The sequence below is a fragment of the Sphaeramia orbicularis genome, chromosome 19, assembly GCF_902148855.1.
Source record: "Sphaeramia orbicularis chromosome 19, fSphaOr1.1, whole genome shotgun sequence".
NCBI lineage: Eukaryota > Metazoa > Chordata > Actinopteri > Kurtiformes > Apogonidae > Sphaeramia > Sphaeramia orbicularis.
Window position 1 is genome coordinate 41,910,408 of NC_043975.1, and position 18,980 is coordinate 41,929,387.

General features: G+C 40.2%; 1 protein-coding gene across 3 annotated transcripts in view; it reads left to right on the forward strand.

Annotated features, from left to right (window-relative positions):
- Positions 1–651: 651 nt before the first annotated feature.
- exoc6 (exocyst complex component 6) overlaps positions 652–18,980 on the forward strand; it is a 275,638-nt gene continuing 257,309 nt past the window's right edge. For all 3 annotated transcript variants that reach the window (XM_030121915.1, XM_030121916.1, XM_030121917.1), the window contains exon 1: positions 652–773. In XM_030121915.1, coding sequence (XP_029977775.1) covers positions 676–773 — 98 coding nt within the window. In that variant the 5' untranslated portion in view covers positions 652–675. The remainder of the gene's footprint in view (positions 774–18,980) is intronic.

Genomic DNA, 18,980 nt, shown 5'->3' on the forward strand with positions numbered 1-18,980 from the left:
CATTCACATGTGGTTCAGGTCTGGACTCTGTGTTTATCATTTCATGTGTGAAAATGACGTGTCATGGTCCTGAACCACTCTAACACAAGTCTGATGATCCCACAGGATCCAGGTGTGGTTCAGTATTTATGCTCCTTAGTAAAATGGTGTTTGTCTAAGAAACCAGAAGCTGCTCAATGCATCAGTTAAAGGGTTAAAAAACTTATTGGATTTGAACCGGACTAAACAGTGCAGTAATTATCCAATGGAAGGACTGGACTGGACTATAGTTAAATGTCAGTGGAGACTTTATTTTACTTGGCCAGGAAAATAATATTAATATGACACAGAATACAGTGATTAAGTAGTATTTATTGGTGTGTTTGTTTATCTGCTAACTAAATTCTGCAGACTTACTTTGAAAACATCTTTTCTCATGGTTTCATGTGTAAAATCTTACATCACTAATGAGGGAATATTAGTTTTAAAACCCTGTGGTTCTTACACTGAGGTCTGTCGATGACCAGTGTAAGTCAGCTGGTACCACTACAGCAGGGTCCACAGCCCCCTTCCTGGCGGACACAGCCCGCCCCCCCCGCCCCACTGCTGCAGTGACAGGCTCCACACACACACACACACACACACACACACACACACACACACACACACACACACACACACACACACACAACAATCATGGCGGAGAATGAAACCTTGGAGTGTATAACGGAGCACGAGCGGATTTTACAGGAAATTGAAAGCACCGACACGGCTTGTGTCGGTCCCACTCTTCGGTAAGAACATATGGGCTTTTGGGAAACCTTCACCAACCCTCCTGTTACCGTAGTTGGTTCTCACTGCTCCATTTCTGGACCTTTTGTTCCTGGACTAGCTTAGCCATCCTAGCCATTGGCTAACCGCCGGCTAACGCTTTAGCTAGCAGTGGATATGGTGAATTGTGTTGTATGAAGCATGAACCTAGCAGTCCAGCTAACACGCTAACAATAACCTGTGGTTGTGTCTAACTGTAGAAAAGCCTCGTTTGTGTGGCATTTATTCGGATGTGTATATTGACGTATCGCCGGTGACCTGTCAAATATGTAAACATCATTTGTGGGTGTGGCTGTGGGACTTCTCTGCTTGTTATCATTTACAGCTGATGCTAGCTAACGCTATTAGCACTATTGGTTCAGATAAATGAACAGTTTCCTGACATTCCACGGTACCATAGGCTGTGTGAGTTATCTTCACCCCCTGCTGTAGTGTTGTGTTGTGTTGTCAGAGCTCACAAACACTGAAATGATAAATCAAACTAACCTTATTCATCACACGGTGCTAAACGGCTACTTATGAAGCTGAAGGCCATAAATAATGACTATAGTTGTACATTGGTCTGATGGTTCCAGATGACTGCCATCACACACCCAGACGCCTTTCAGTCACACATGCCTTTGGGGCATGGTTTTCATGAAGCATACCTGAAGTAAAGTAGTGCCCAGGGGTAGCATTACCTGCTCTGTCATACTTTTACTGATTGACTCATTCATATGACTGAGTGTCACTGTCACTGGTTTAAGAGCCTAGTTAAGCAACCTAGGGTAGTTGGAAAAAATACTTCTGTGTTGTTAGCCTGTTCACAGATGCTGACCTACATTTGACATTTGTCACATGTCATACAACCTGAATTGTACCCTGCCACTGTGTGTCCTACAGAGTAGGTGGTGGTTAAGTTTCATTTTGTCCGTCTTTTAGCATATAAACCCATTGATGATAATAATGATGAATAAAGCCGTAGGTTTTGTGTCAAAATTGGCTAGGAACCCTCCCCTTAGTTGAGGAGAGGTCAGTTTAGGGGACCCTTGAGTTTAAGGTTGTTTTAGTATATTCAATACATACAGTATGTTTGTATGTTATTGTAGTTAAGAGCTCATCTGAAGCTCTGATGGTCCAGCTGTTCCTTATCTTGCCCTATAAACCACTATCTTAAGTTTCAAATGGGTAGTGACATCATCCATTGATGGATTATTAAATATATATTATAGGATAACATGATAAAATAAGGTTTATATAGACCTGTGGTCAATAGGGTCCCCTTTACAGTGGAGGACAGTTTTATATATTAAATAAATAGTATGTTATGGATACCTCCCTCTGTAATTCAGAAATAATGTCTCATATATATTATGTTTTCTTGATCTTTGTTTGGTGCTTCTGGGCATGATAGCGTTATCTTAATTGTTTCTGTGTGCTATGCAGTGTTTACTATGGATTTAAATATAACTGCATCTAACTCCTGTTGTACCCCTTCACAAATGGACTTCCAATGATGATGGATGAAGTGAAGAATTACAATAACCCTGTGAGCTACTAGCCCAAGTCTCATTTGCACAGGTGAAGTAAAGATGCAAAACTGGAATATACAACTACGCCTGTTGATTAAAACTCAATTAAGACAAGCTAGGCCACAGTCTAAGTAATTAATGAAATACTGCACTTGCTATAGATGTACAGACTAGTGTTTAACTCATCAGTGAGTAGACTGGGTAGTAGTAGTAGTTTGGGTTTTCCCTAAAATATTTTACTCATATTGTTCCAGATTTTGCAAGTATCCAGACTATTTAGTAAAATGAAAATAACACAAAGCCATTGTACACAGTCTAAACCTGTAAAAACCAGAGAATGAAAGTGGAAAACTAGGTTTGCTTATAATTACCTTTCTGTATGAGGTTCTAAAAATTGTGGATCATCAAATGAGCTTTTGACCAAGTGGCCCAGTCCTAGTACAGATGAGCTAGTGATAATATTTAGGAGTACAGGGGAATATTACCAAGCATGGGTATTTGCCAGTATCAGGTACATATGCCAATTATTCACTAGCCTCATGATTCAATTCAGCTATGATTTATAGGTCAAGAACAGGAACGCACAATGATTTGACGTATCTGAGTATTGTATCCTGAACTTATTACTGTACATGGCTGCTGTTTCATGGGTGAATGCAAGTACTATCTAAAAATCAGACCATATCAGTCTGTAACATTAATAAGTACATCTTCTCAGTATCAGTGTCTGTTTAAGCCACTACTGTATGTGAACATTAAAACAGGAGTTCCTGTTATTTAAAAGTTATTTTAAAGTTATTTTGATTCACTTCCAGATTTCTTGGCTTGGCCCAAAAGGAGGAATAAATGACTAAATGGACAAACAGAAAATAATACTGTCATCAGCTATTGGCCAAATTGTTATTATAAGCATAAGTATGAGCCCAGACATGATTTACCAATTCATGCATCCCTGTTAGTTTTGTGACATGACTTGGAGTTGAAATTTGCCATCATTTCTCTGTTGTATTTCTGTACTTTATTAAATGCTGTTCATGGTGCGTACTTGTAGCCTAATGCTGACTTCTGTGGTGTAGGTGACCTTTTGTATTAAACAGTTGGCTTAAAAGAGGAAGTCACCCTGTTTCAACAGTAGAACAGGACTTTTATTTACAACATGTAGGACTGGGAAGGGCATTGTCTATCAGCATACGTTGCACACCAACAGGGTTGAACCTCAGTGACTTAATAATTAACTTTATGAGATGAAGGTGTAACATGTGACCAGAGAGGCTGGATGACTGATGCATCACAGAACTTAAAAAAACTCACCAGTCAGCTCAGGTGAGGCAAAAAAAAAACAACAAAAAAACAACTCATAATCTGTTTAGTTTTCAAAGGCCCGCACCCATACTGTATTTATGGTATTAGTGTTCATTAGTGCCAGACAATACAGCAGGACATGTCCTGGACACACCCACCACCCTCTGTTTAAAAAATACAAACAAATTTAAGCAGCACCGTTGGTCACTAAATGATCAGCGTTGTGGGTAAATGACCAACATGGCACCATCAACATTATATTTCATTATTTTGTACAGGAAGAAGAATTAAGCTTTTGTCCTTAAGCAGTAACCTTACCCAAGTAATAATACAAAGCTCTGTATCTGCACATCTACTATAGAGGGTATGCACATACGTCACTTCCCCCCGGGCCATGCCGCTCTAAGTCAGACTGAGTAGCAAAAACCAACCTGCTCAATGTGACAGAGTATAGCAGTAAACACAGCCAGACTGGGAAAATGTGAAATATGAAATTAAATTAAGGACAATTGGACTGGACATGGATCCGTACGAGCTACCAAAGAACAAGTGGTCCATGAACATTGACATGTGGACAGAAATGGAGCATCCTGACATCCAGGGTGTAGGGGATCATCGCTATTTTTACCTGAAACAAATATATACTGAACAACAAAAGAAACGCAAGTTTTGGTCGTTAATTTAGGCAAGAGTTCAGCCGTCCTGTTGAGTTGTCAACTGAGATACACATTAAAATAAGTGAGTTGTAACCACTGGAGCGTGTGTTTGCAGGCAAACATGACCACGAGTGGTGTTGAGCACGTGTACAAAGTATCGGAGGTGCAGTACGTTTTGAGTGATATGGTTGTGGGAGCAACAAATGGGAGTGCCAATTCCCTTTGTTTATCCAGGGGCTATAAAAAAAAATGGTAAGATTCAAAAGTTACTGCATTACCACGATGCCTCGCCTTAACGATAATCTGAGAGAACGCGCCATTGGTATGCTTGATGCTGGTTTAACAGCTCGCAACGTTGCCAGACGTCTGTAGACCACTGTAAATTTCACAGCTGGATATAAATATCTCATATGAAACCAATATTCATAATAAAACTCCCATATAAACCAATACCGAAACATACTTGCGTTTCTTTTGTTGTTCAGTATACATGGTTTCATCATCACTGACAACCAGGGTCCAAAACTAGGGCCCAGAACCAGCTGATCCAAAGTGCATTTACAGTAGACCTTGTACTGACCCCAGTGAATATATGCATGATCTACTGGTACTGAGAATATTTACGTCTAGTTCAGATCATGTACTTTATACAACACAAATACTACTGCTGTGGACCAGCAGGGGACCGCTGGATTCTGGGAAATTAGGAGATTTATACACCTTTATACACCTGTTTTTAAATTATTATGATAATTATTATTATTCTGATAATATTATGGCTTTATTGTTGGAATATGACAATTTTAATCTCATAAACAAATGACATTTTTGTTAAATTATGAGGTTTTTTTTTTATAACTACGACTTTATTCTTATAACATTGTGATTCTTTTTGTCTTCGACTTTATCATAAAATTACAGGTTCTAAATCGATATTTTATGACTTTATTCTCGTAGTGATAGGTTTTTTTTATTTTCTTATGTGGCCCTAATACTCCGTTGTAGCTTTATTTTCCAGTTCCCCCGTATTTGAAAAAGTTGGTTAGCCTCAGTTTAAGTTAGTTTACAAATCATGTAGGAGCACAAGGTTCAGAATCACAAAATGAAGACAAGAACCATGAAAGATCTGATCATTAAACCAAGAGCATTACTAAGAAATAACATTAGCCACACAATACGTCATTTAAGGTTTGATTTGACCCAAAAATACAGCATAAATTAATGTTACCTGACACCAAACAGTATCCACAGATCTAGGTTTGGTTTCCTGGGTTTGTGGATCCATCTACTTCTCTTTTCTTTCTCTTTCGGTGTCTGTAAATCGATAGCTCCAACTGCTTTTCAAACCTGTTCATACAGTCAATTGCACAACAGCTCTTCCCCATTTCTTATTAAATATTGTTCTTCAGTTTAGACAGTGTTGAAGCCAATGCTGTCACTCATCTCCCTCTTTCTGCCACTCAGTGGGTGGAACCACGGTGATTTCTGGTAGCGGTGACGTCACGTGCATACCCTCTATAGTTTTTATTTTTGTCATTGTCAGAAAATGACACTGGAGACCAGCTGTGACAAAGAGTTAGAATTAGAATTAGAATTAGAGCTCAGTGAAGTTGTGAGTTTCCCATCCTTGCTCTGTATTTATTCACCACTGTCTTTCATTTATTAATGATGGAAAGCAGACACCCTGAGGCTGATGACTACTGCTTTTAATGGATGAGTATGTTTCCGTTTTGCATGTGCTGTTTGTTACATCAGGTGTTGTTTTAAAGGGGAATACATAACAGAGAAGTTCAGTCTGTTCTGACGCAGACCTTTTTTACTGTGTTTCTATCTCATCTGCACATACTGCAGCATCTTAACACTACTGACTAGGGTTAAAGGTCACACTGTTTCATGCACTCAGTGACCCATATTATGACTCATGTAAATATACACGCCACTTTTAATTAACGTGTTATCTTCACATTATAAACTTTCCATGTGTATGTTCACGCTGCGTCAGATACCACGCACTGAGGGTTAGGGTTATGTGAACTGGAGATGTTGCAGTAAATCAGGGCTGTAAGGGTACAGAAAAAAGTTTGGTTCAGTACGTTTTCAGTACAGAGGTGTTTGGTTCGATACACTTTCAATACATTTTTGGTAAAGTAAAGGACACCAGTGAAGGGGGGGTGGCTCCATAAGTACCTTCTGGCTTTTGTGCCTCTGTTATACTCTCTGTAGTCATGTTTACCTCCCCATATCAGTGCCCCAGCCTCAGCCTACATGCATGTCGCGGTGCCGCTGCAGAATATATGTAGGGGAAACACTGCACATGGGTTCTGCTTGGGTCCACCCTGCATCCCCAGTGTTTGTGTTCTTCACGTTCTACATGTATTTGTTCGGTACACCTCCGTATTGTACCAAACGCCCCAAACTGAAATGGTTCGGTACAGACGAGTTCACCATTACACCACTACCGTGTATTGACATGTGATCAAATGCCATTGAATAAGACGCAAAAGGTCCAAAATGCATACGTATAACATGCCAAATGCCGTAAGAACTGGTGTGACATACAACGTGATTTCATGTGATCAGTTTCCAATGACAGTAATTTGCAGCACAGAATAACTTTGAATGTCTCTGCCAACACATTTGGGCAGTATGTCCAAATAAAGTTACTGTTGTACATGAACAAATGGTCAGTTGATCCGGTAGTGACAGGCAGCAGAACAAACCCATAAAGATGGAAGACACTACCACAGCAACTACTGTTCCATGTTGTAAAACCTGAAAATTTAATATCCAAGACTTTAACATGCATAGGCCTATTATGGATTTTTTTGTATCAAATGTATGGTGTGGCGACAAGGACTTTGCTGTGGCGGTGCACCACGGCAGAACCATACCAAAAGAAACCCTATATCTAAATCCCATTTTTCCCATGTTTTAGAAAATGTAGGTGAGTTAAAAGCAATAAGACGAAGCAATAAGACACTTTGCTCTGGATTCTGTTGGCTTTGGCTGTGTGTGATGTCTAGTTTTGTTGTTGGTGTCTGTCTCAGTATTATTATATAATATATATATTATTGCAATATTGTGAAAGTTTGTCCAGATGAAGTAAAAACGAGTCCACATACACACATACTACTACATGACTGTGTAATGCTGCAGTATATTCATCATGTCCCCAGATGGTGGATCCATGCTGTAGTTACTGGAATGGGTCAATCAGACCTGGTGCATATTATGAAATCAGACCAGCACTTCACACACTTAAAGTCATTTTGCACTGTTTGAAGTTCTTATTTCTTCAGTCCTTATTTCTTCAGCAGCAGCAAGTTGAGGTTGACTAAAGTGTATTACTTTATTACATCACAGACACCAAAGAATAACTAGAATCAGACTGAAACTAACCAGCCTTGTACAGCCTGACAGGGCTTGAGAAGTTTTACAAAGAAGACTAGAGTAAAACCTCAGGATCCAGACGTACAAACCTGACTGAGACCAGTCCACAGATCCACACAGCCCAAAAGTGGAGCCACTAAATACTGACTGATTCAATCACTTACTAGGGACCGAGCCGAAAGGTAAGCCCCTCTCACACAGTGAGAGGCCTTGCCTGCAAGCAAGGCCCTATTGTTTTTCGTTCGTTTTTATATTATTATTTTTCCGTGACGCTTTAAACTGGATTTTCACCCCCTAAACATGCTCAAAAACTCACCAAATTTGGCACACATGTCAGGTCTGGTGAAAAAATTTGATAAAATGTAAAAATTATACCCATAGCTGCCAAAATGAGCTCTGTTGCACCCCCTAGATACACAAAATCTGCCCTAGCGGCCAGTAGGAATGTCATAGAAACATGAAAGCAACGCCAAAATTTTCGTCTCATCCAGCCCGACAAATCACATGCCGACACTCATGATCTAACTCCAACAGGAAGTTCAGAATTTGCCTTTCAAAATAAAATGCTCAAATTGCAAACTTCCAGTAGGAATGTCGTAGACACACGAAACCAATGCCAAAACGTTCGTTTAATTGATCCCAACAAATCACGCGCTGACACCTATGAGCTATCTCCAACAGGAAGTTTGCAATATGCCTTTCAAAATAAAATTTTTAAAACTAACTCCGATGACACCATTTGTCGTATTGACTTCTAAATAGCGCCAAAAGATAGAGTGAACCCTCCTCAAAAAAGTGGTCTCGTACTTTTTCCAGAACTGTCTTGGTTTTTTTTTTAGAAGCCCGCAAATTTGCGATGTTTGGAACTCATTTTTCACTTTGGAGTTTTTCCCCACATGTGACATATCTATCCGTTCACGGGACTCACCACAACTCTCACATGCAAAAAATTTTCAGATTGGATGTACGGTTATTGATTTATAACAATTTGTTTCTTTTCATCCTTTTTCCACTTTAGACTGCCATTTGACCCCCTTAACATGCTCCAGAACTCACCAAATTTGCCATGTATGTCATGGCTGGTGAACACTTTGATTCAATATCAAAATTAACCCCTTGGGTGCCAAAATGGACTCTGTAGCGCCACCTATGTACTAAAAAACACACAAAATCTGCCCTAGCGGCCAGTAGGAATGTCGCAGAAACATGAAACAAATGCCAAAATGTTGATCTGATTGAGCCTGACAAATCATACACTGACACTCATGAGATGACAACAGGAAGTTGGCAATCTGCCTTTGAAAGTTACTCTATGTTTCTGCAATTACTGCTTATTCATTGCAGACTTTTGACCAAAGTTATACCTCATTAAATTCCCACAAGTCTGCAGAATCCAAAAGTGAAAGAATTTTTCAGATACGATCTACAGTTATGGAATAATGGCGATTTTTTGAAGAGTATTTTTAGTTTCACTTTTAACAGTGACAAAATCCCTATATAAGGACTACCAGTGCATGTTCAGTGTGTCTCATAATAGACCAGTGGTTAGTGCTCTGGTCTCTTGTGCACGAAGTGTGGGTTCAAGTCCCAAGCAAGGCAAAAATTTTTTTTTAGGGACCAAGCCAAAAGGTAAGGCCCTTTCACACAGTGAGAGGCCTTGCCTGCAAGCAAGGCCCTATTGTTATTCGTTCGTTTTTATTAGGGACCAAGCCGAGAGGGCAGGTCCACTCACACAGTGAGTGGACTTGCCAGAAGGCAAGGCCCCTATTGTTTTTTGTTCGTTTTTTATTATTATTATTATTATTATTATTATTATTATTATTATTATTATTATCATTATTATTAATTTTTTTTTTTTTTTCCGTCCGCCAGAAGGCAAGGCCCCTATTGTTTATCTTCGTTTTTTATTATTATTATTATTATTATTATTATTATTATTATTATTATTATTATTATTATTATTATTTTCTGTCCGACACTTTGAAGTGGATTTTGACCCCCTAAACATGCTCCAAAACTCACCAAATTTGGCACGTATGTCAGGTCTGGCGAAAAATTTGATAAAATGCAAAAATTAACCCTGTAGGTGCCAAATTAAAGCTGCAAGCAGCATTGGGCGGGACCTCGCACCGGGCGTTCCGCCTCCCCCGCCATCCGCCTCCCGTGACCGTCGACACCTCAACTCCACTTGCACCTCTCCGTCCCGATATCACTTCCCACCCTTTAGTGTCCGTCCTCCTTACATCTCTACAGAACACCAGCGACCCTCTGCTGAAACCACCACCACCTTCAAATGAGACTTTTATTTTGGAAACCCTACTGTGTGTATGTGCATTTGTTTTGTATGTGAGAGAAAGAATCAGTGTGAAAAATGAATTGATATTGTATGAATAAGTGAGCGTGAAAGTGATGATTTATCACATTTAAGGCAATTTTTTTGGAAAAACCCTATTGTATGAGCATGTGTGTCTGTGAGAAAGAGTACTTTTGAATGAAGAAACATTGTACAAGCAGTTGAGCGTTTGGTCATAAAAATGAAAAGAAGTTATGTAATTGAAATTATGCATTGTTTTCAATATTGGTTTTATTTTAAAAAATTTAAACCGTGTACTTTGTAATAAGTGCAAAATGTCCAATATCTACAATACAATGTAGCAAAACCTGTTTTAAAATGTGAGAGGTGGGGAATAAAAAAAAAAAAAAAATAGTCAGTGTTCTGCCTGGGCTTTGAACTCATGCCTCCTGTATAATAGACCAGTGCTTTTACCACTTGTCTACAATCAGACGCATGCAGGTTTGCGTTGGTAAGCCTTATATAGGGATTTCGTCATTGTGAAAAGTGAAAGTAAACATACTCTTCAAAAAGTCGCCATTATTCCATAACCATAGGTCGTATCTGAAAAATTCTTTCACTTTTGGATTCTGCAGACTTGTGGGAATTTAATGAGGTATAAGTTTTTGGCAGAAGTCTGAAATGAATAAGCAGTAATTGCAGAAACGTAGAGTAACATTCAAAGGCAGATTGCCAACCTCCTGTTGGAGTTAGCTCATGAGTGTCAGTGTATGATTTGTCAGGCTCAATCAGACCAACATTTTGGCATTTGTTTCATGTTTCTGTGACATTCCTACTGGCCGCTATAGCAGATTTTGTGTGTTTTTTAGTACAAAGGTGGCGCTACAGAGCCCATTTTGGAACCCAAGGGGTTAATTTTGGTATTGAATGAGAGTGGTCACCAGCCATGACATACATGGCAAATTTGGTGAGTTTTGGAGCATGTTAAGGGGGTGAAATGGCAGTCTAAATTGGAAAAAGTATGAAAATAAACAAATTGTTATAAATCAATAACTATACATCGTATCTCAAAAATTTTTTGGATCTTTTGGATTTACGTCATCAGTGTCAGTGTATGATTTGTCGGGCTTGATGAGACGAAAATTTTGGCGTTTGTTTGATGTTCCTACGACATTCCTGCTGGCCGCTAGGGCTGTTTTTGTTTATGTAGGGTGCGCTAGAGAGGTCATTTTTTCACCTATGGGGTAAATTTTTACATTTTATCAAATTTTTCGCCAGGCCTGACTTGTGTGCCAAATTTGGTTAGTTTTCGAGCATGTTTAAAGGGCCAAAATCCAGGTGAAAGTTGTGTCTGAATAATAATATAAAAATGAACGAAAAACAATAGGGCCTTGCTCTCAGGCAAGGCCTCTCACTGGGTGAGAAAGCCTTACCTTTCGGCTCGGTCTCTAATAATAATAATACAAAACGAACGAAAAACAATAGGCCCTCTCCCTCACTATGTGAGAGAGAGGGCCTCTCCCCGTTGGCCTGGTCCCTAATTAAAACCGCAAGCGGTTTTAAGGCCCTCGCCCTCCTGCGCGACTGCCTCTCCACGTGACCGCCGAGGCCACCAAAAGGAAGAGGATACCGTATCTTGGGCTCGATCTCACATTCTTCAAGATACTTACAGTTTTATACTTCTGAAAATGGCTTCCTTGTCACGAGCTCATCACAGCCATGCCCAATGTTTGATCAAAAATGTAGGTGATAACTTTTGATCAAATGTGTGTAAGTGATTTTCACCAAGTTTGGTCCAAATTGGATGTAAACCCTAGGAGGAGATGATGAAAGTTTGAGGGGTGGGATTTTAGAGTCCACACTTCCACCCAATATGGCCGACTTCCTGTTGGGTTTAGGGCGGGGGCATATTTTAATTTTTTACTTGTCCTACCATGGGCTATGTCTGTACCAAGTGTCATGTCTGTACATGGAAAAAAGTTTGGGGTGGGTTCCCATCCGCATAATGTATTATCATATTTTGAGGGGGCGTGGCCAAGTCATTTTTCAGTATTTTGAAAATTCTTCTTGCTGGAAAATTCTACTTTTCCACTGTAATTTTCAGTCTGTGTACCATTAGTGGAACACAAAGAGTTCTTTGTCAATAGACCCATTGTACCAAAACCCCATTCATTTGAATGGTAAAGTTTTTGTGTTGTCATGGTAACACGATTGTAAATAGTGGTGTGACCTCATTGGCTTTTTGGTTCAGTATGGCATGACAGATGTGTGTGTCAAATGTCTTTTCCCAATGTCAAAAAATTTTTTTTCACTCCCATTCAACAAGTGTAGGGGGCGTCAGAGAGCCATTTTACGATCAAACTATATAAGTTACATATCATCGTGTTCAGGTTGTCACTCCACACAAATGTTACTATGGTCCAACTCAATCTGACACTCTGTGTGCGAGATATACACAATTTTACACTTTTCAAAATGGCCGCTTTGTTGTGAGGTCATCACAGCCACGCCCAACATTTGATCAAAAATGTAGGTGATAACTTTTGATCACACGTGTGTAGGTGATTTTCACCCAGTTTGGTCCAAATTGGATGTAAACCCTAGGAGGAGATGATGAAAGTATGAGGGGTGGGATTTTAGAGGTCCACAGGTCCACCCAATATGGGGGACTTCCTGTTGGGTTTAGGGCGGGGCCATAATGTAATTTTTTACTTGTCCTACCGTGGGCTATGTCTGTACCAAGTTTCATGTTTGTACGATGAAAACATTTTTGGGAGAGCTCCCATTCGCGTAATGTATTTTGATTTTTGAGGGGGCGCTACAGAGTCATTTTGCAAAATTTTTTCTTGGCAACTTAAAATAAAAAAAAAAAATTCACCGGACATGAATTTTTGGTCAAATAAAATTGACTTTTCGTTAACATTCAGGGGGTCAAATTTGCGTTCAAAGTGGCGAAAGTAAAATAATAAAAAAATTAAAACTGCAAGCAGTGTTAAGGCCCTCGCCCTCCTGCGCGACTGGCTCCCCACACAACCACCGAGGCTACCGACAGCAAGAGGACACTGTATCATAGGCTCAATCCGAGAATCTGTGCGATAAGCACAGTTTTATACTTCTGAAAATGACCGCTTCATCACAGGTTCGTCACAGCCACGCCCAACATTTGATCAAAAATGTAAATGGTAACTTTTTATCACACATGTGTGTAGGTTTTTTTCACCCAGTTTGGTCCAAATTGGATGTAAACCCTAGGAGGAGATGATGAAAGGATGAGGGGTGGGATTTTATGGGTCCACATGTCCACCCAATATGGCCAAGTTCCTGTTTGTTTTAGGGTGGGGCCATAATGTAATTTTTTACTTTTCCTACCATGGGCTATGTCTTTACCAAGTTTCATCTTTCTACTTTGAAATTTTTTTTGGGTGCATTCCCATTCGCGTAATGTATTTTCATATTTTGAGGGGGTGTGGCCAAGTCATTTTTCAATATTTTGAAAAGTCTTCTTGCTGGAAAATTCTACTTTTCCACAGTGTAATTTTCAGTCTGTGTACCATTAGTGGAACACAAAGAGTTTTTCAGCAATTACATCGCTGTACCAAAACCCCATTCATTTGAATTGCACAGTTTTTGTGTCGTCATGGCAACACGATTGTAAATAGGGGTGTGTCCTCATTGGCTTTTTGGTTCAGTTTGGCATGAGGAATGTCAGTGTCAAACTTCTTGTTCATATGTCAAAATTTTTTTTCCACTCCAATTCAAAAACTGTAGGGGGCATGAGAGAGCCATTTTATGATTCAGCTATACAAGTTCCATATCATCGTGTTCAGGTTGTCATTCCACACAAATGTTACATTGGGTCCAACTCAATCTGATACTTTCTTTTCAAGATATACTCACTTTTATACTTCTAAAAATGGCCGCTTTTTTGTGAGGTCATCACAGCCACGCCCAACATTTGATCAAAAATGTAAATGGTAACTTTTGATCACACATGTGTGTAGGTGATTTTCACCCAGTTTGGTCCAAATTGGATGTAAACCCTAGGAGGAGATGATGAAAGTATGAGGGGTGGGATTTTAGAGGGCCACACTTCCACCCAATATGGCCGACTTCCTGTTGGGTTTAGGGCGGGGCCATAATGTAATTTTTTACTTGTCCTACCATGGGCTATGTCTGGACCAAGTTTCATGTTTGCATGATGAAAAAAATTTGGGGAGGGCTCCCATCCGCTTAATGTATTTTGATTTTTGAGGGGGCGCTACCGAGTCATTCGATATTTTTTTTGGCGACTTCAAATAAATATATTAATTTTGTGAGTCATTTTGCGATATTTTTTCTTGGCGACTTCAAATAAATACATTTTTCACTTGGCTTGTATTTTTGGTCAAATAAAATTGACTTTTCGTTAACGTTCAGGGGGTCAAATTTGCATTCAAAGTGGCAAGAGAATAATAATAAAAAAAATAAAAATAATGGAACCATGCGGTTTTAATAGGCCCTCGCCGACATGTACGTCTGGGCTTAGGCCTAAAAAAAAATAACAAAAAAAAAATAACGGAACCGTGCAATTTTAATAGGCCCTCGCCGACATGTATGTCTGGGCTCGGGCATAATAAAAAACAAATGAAAAACAACTCTCCCTCACTGTGTGAGAGAGAGGGCCTCTCCCCGTAAGGGCTCGGTCCCTAATAATATAAAAACGAACGAAAAACAATAGGGCCTTTCTTGCTGGCAAGGCCTCTCACTGTGTGAGAGGACCTTACGTTTCGGATTGGTCCCTAATAAACGCACAGAAGAACAATAGGTGCTCATGTCAATGCCTGAGCCCCAAATAATAAACGCGTGGAAGAACAATAGGTGCTTGTTAGAGGTAAGATCTTAAGCCCAAGCCCAAGTCCGAGCCCGACCCAACCCGACCCGAATTTCAGGCCGGGTCGGGCCTAAAATGTCAATCATTACGTTCGCGTCGGGCCGGGCTTGTCTCTTACTCTAAACTAACACTAAACACTAACACTAAACTCTTGCAATGACAATTCAAAGAACTCCTTCCTGTCTCTGTCTCTTATCCACCCGTCATTGTTCTTCTTTGTCTCTCTGCCTCTCTCTCTCTCTTAAAGTGCCGCGCTAGATTCTTAAGGACATACTTCTGCTGTGGTTTATGGCCCAATTTTCAACCCGTCAAAATGACGGACGGCCTTAAATTTTTCCCGTCAATTCTTAAAAAAATCCGTCAATGATGGAAAATTGTCGGTTAATGTAACCTCTGCAGACACAGAAATATAAAAGATGTAAATGTTTATACAGTCTTGTTTAACTTAGATTTCGTTACAAAAGACAGGCTTTAATTTATCATAAATCACCCCTCCTCCTCCCGAGCCCTCACAAATAAAATATGAAATTTCGGGTTTGCTTGGGCCTGCAAATCAAGTTAATTGGTCGGGCTCGGGCTGGGTCGGGCTTTAATACCCGCGGGCCTGGGTCAGGTCGGGCTGGATTTTTTAGGCCCGATCTTACCTCTAGTGCTCGTGTCGATGCCCGAGCCCCTAACAATAAATGTGCGGAAGAACAATTGGTGTTCGTGTCGATGCCCGAGCCCCTAATAAATATGATGAACAATAGTCCCCTGTGCCTTGCACTGCAAGCACATGCGGAATAACACAATCTCTTATAACTGGTGAGAAAAGCTCATTTGAATGTAAACTTTGAATGGGACTTAAATGATAATAATCATAATCACTGTGCTGTTGTTTCAAATATAATTGTTATACTGGGACGATTTTCCTTTGAGATGAGCAGTTCTAATTATTGCTGTTCATTTTTCCATTACAATGTCACATACTCTGATATTTAAAAAGACAGATGTTATCATTACCTCCGCCAAGGAGGTTATGTGTTTGCCGGCATTGGTTTGTTTGTCTGTCTGTCCGTGTGCAAGACAACTCAAAAGTTATGGACAGATTTGGATGTAAATTTCAGGAAATGTTGATTCTGGCACAAGAAACAAATGATTAAATGTTTTTGGTGATCTGGGGTGGGGGGGGGGGTACTGCTCTACCTTGGCAGAGGTCTGCACTCTCCGAATGCTTTTCTAGTTAGGGGCTCGGGGCCACAGGCCCGAGCACCTATTGTTGTACCGTTCGCCTCTTTCACATATTATTAGGGGCTCTGCGGTTTCATCGGGAATAGTGTGCTATGTTATTTTCGTAGATATTCGTGAATTTTTCGCAGAGTTATTCGCGAAAAACACGCGAAAAAAGTCCTATAGAAATGAATGGGGAGATGAAAAAATCAGCCAGAAAAGTCCACTTTTTTCCAGACACTACTACTTCACCGTACTTTCACCTACAGACTTCATTTAAACTTTAAAACGCAGGCATTTTTGTCCTCTCCGCATGAATGTACTTGGTATGAGAATGAGGTTTACGGTTTTCAATAGGTGAGTCTTCAAAAACCCCTGGGTTGAGTGAAAATTGTCCAAATTTCCTGAGTTAGAGTGTGTGATGTCATCACACTAGAGTGTGAGAGCAGACAAAATTCAACTGAAAATTCTCTGAATAAATCGCCCTCCCGGCCAAACGATACATCGCAGGCGAATGATATTTTCCAAAAACGTAGCCATGGTTCCTGGGCTTCATATGAACCCATGTTTGAAGACCTAGCTCTTTTTAAAGAGAAATGACAGGCACTAGTTTGGAGGCTAATCCCTTCTTTCCTCCATTAACTCTCCATTGTAGCGGATTCCTTCTTATCTTGGTCAGTTGACTGTTTTTAAACTGCTCTAACTCAGTCATTTCTCACAGTACGTGAAAAAAACCTACATCTGTGTGTTCCCCAGGTCCTTCTGACGCTCACGGTCATTTCGGTTTTCACTTATCTTGTACGGTTTTCCCATAATTATCAGTTTTCCGGGACCTATTCTGAGTGACTCACTCAGTCTATTCCTGCTGCTCTGTGTCTCAGTTTCATTCTCTGTGTGTGTCAGTGCAGCGCCGTTGCTGCGGCAACAGCCCCACTGCTCTGTGTCCCAGGTGTGTCCAATAAACCCAATCAGTCTGACATGTTTCTCCTCCCATAGCAACCCTGGAGAGTCCATAGCAACGCTGGGTGTCTGTTAGAGTACTGATAGTACTACTAATACTACTACTGCTGTTACTACTATGATTACTACTACTACTACTACTACTACTACAAATACAACTACAACTAAAAAATTTACTACTACTACTACTACTACTATTAAAAATATTACTACTACTACTACTACCACTACTAGAACTAAAAATACAACTACTGCTACTACTACTACTAGAAAATATTACTACTACTACTACAACAACTGCTAGTACTACTACTAGTACTACTAAAAATACTATTACACTACTACTACTACTAGAAAATATTACTACTACTACTACTACAACTGCTAGTACTACTACTACTAAAAATACTATTACATTACTACTACTACTAAAAATACTACTACTGCTACTGGAAATACTACTATGACAATTGCTACTACTACTACTACTACTAAAATTACTACTAAAAATACTACTACTATTACTACTACTACTACTATTACTGTTACTTGTACTCCTTCTCCTCCTGTTACTGTTAAACTGATTCAAACTGATTCTCTCTCACACACACACACACACACACACACACACACACCTACACACACACACACACACCTATACACACACACACACCTACACACACCTACACACACACACACACACCCACACACACACCTACACACACACACACACACACACACACATACTCACACACACACACACACACACACACACAGAGTATAGAACATAGACAGTTGAAGCTCAGGTGTCAGGTGATCAGCATCAGCCAATCAGGTCACACATGACTACAACTAATGGGGAGAGGAAAAAATCAGCCAGAAAAGTCCACTTTTTTCCAGACACTACTACTTCGCCATACTTTGACCTTAAGACTTCATTTAAACTTTCAAACGCAGGCATTTTTGTCCTCTCCACACAAATGTACTTGGTATGAGGATGGGGTTTACGGTTTTTAATAGGTGAGTCTTCAAAAACCCCTGGGTTGAGTGAAAATTGTCCACATTTCCTGAGTTAGAGTGGGTGATGTCATCACGCTAGAGTGGAAGAGCAGAGAAAATTCAACTGAAAATTCTGTAAATAGATCGCCCTCCCGGCAAAACGATACATCGCAGGTGAATGATATTTTCCAAAAATGTAGCCATAGTTCCTAGGCTTCATATGAACCCATGTTTGAAGACCTAGCTCTTTTTAAAGTGAAATGACAGGCACTAGTTAGGAGGCTCATCCCTTCTTTCTCCCATTGACTCTCCATTGTAGCGGATTCCTTCTTTTCTTGGTCAGTTGACTGTTTTTAAACTGCCCTAACTCAGTCATTTTTCACAGTACGGGAAAAAAACCTACATCTGTATGTTCCCCAGGTCCTTTTGACGCTCACGGTCATTTCAGTTTTCTTCTATCTTTTACGGTTTTCCTTTAATTTACAGTTTCTAAGGACCTGTTCTGCTCCAGTCTCAGCCTATTCCTGCTGCTCTGTGTCAGTTTCATTCTGTGTGTGTGGCAGTGCAGCGCCGTCGCTGTGGCAACTACTACTGATACAACTACTAAAAATACTACTACAACTAAAAATACTACTACTTCTTCTATTACTACTACTAATGGTGACGTCTGTGAGCTGCCAAACTTTGACACACAGATTGTCCATATAAAGTGAATGGGGGTTCAGAACACACAATTCCCCTCCGACCATGAAGTCTTTGGTAACGTCGAACCGACATGCCCCCCCGACCCCCGAGCCCCTCTCACGATTTCCGCGTGTGGAAATTGTCTAGTTAGGGGCTCGGGCATCGACACGAGCACCTCTCTCCCATGGGAGAGAGGTGCTCGTGGCGAAGCCATGAGCACCTATTGTTCTTCCGCTCGTTTATTAGGGGCTCGGGCATCGACACGAGCACCTCTCCCCCATTGCAAAGCAATGGGA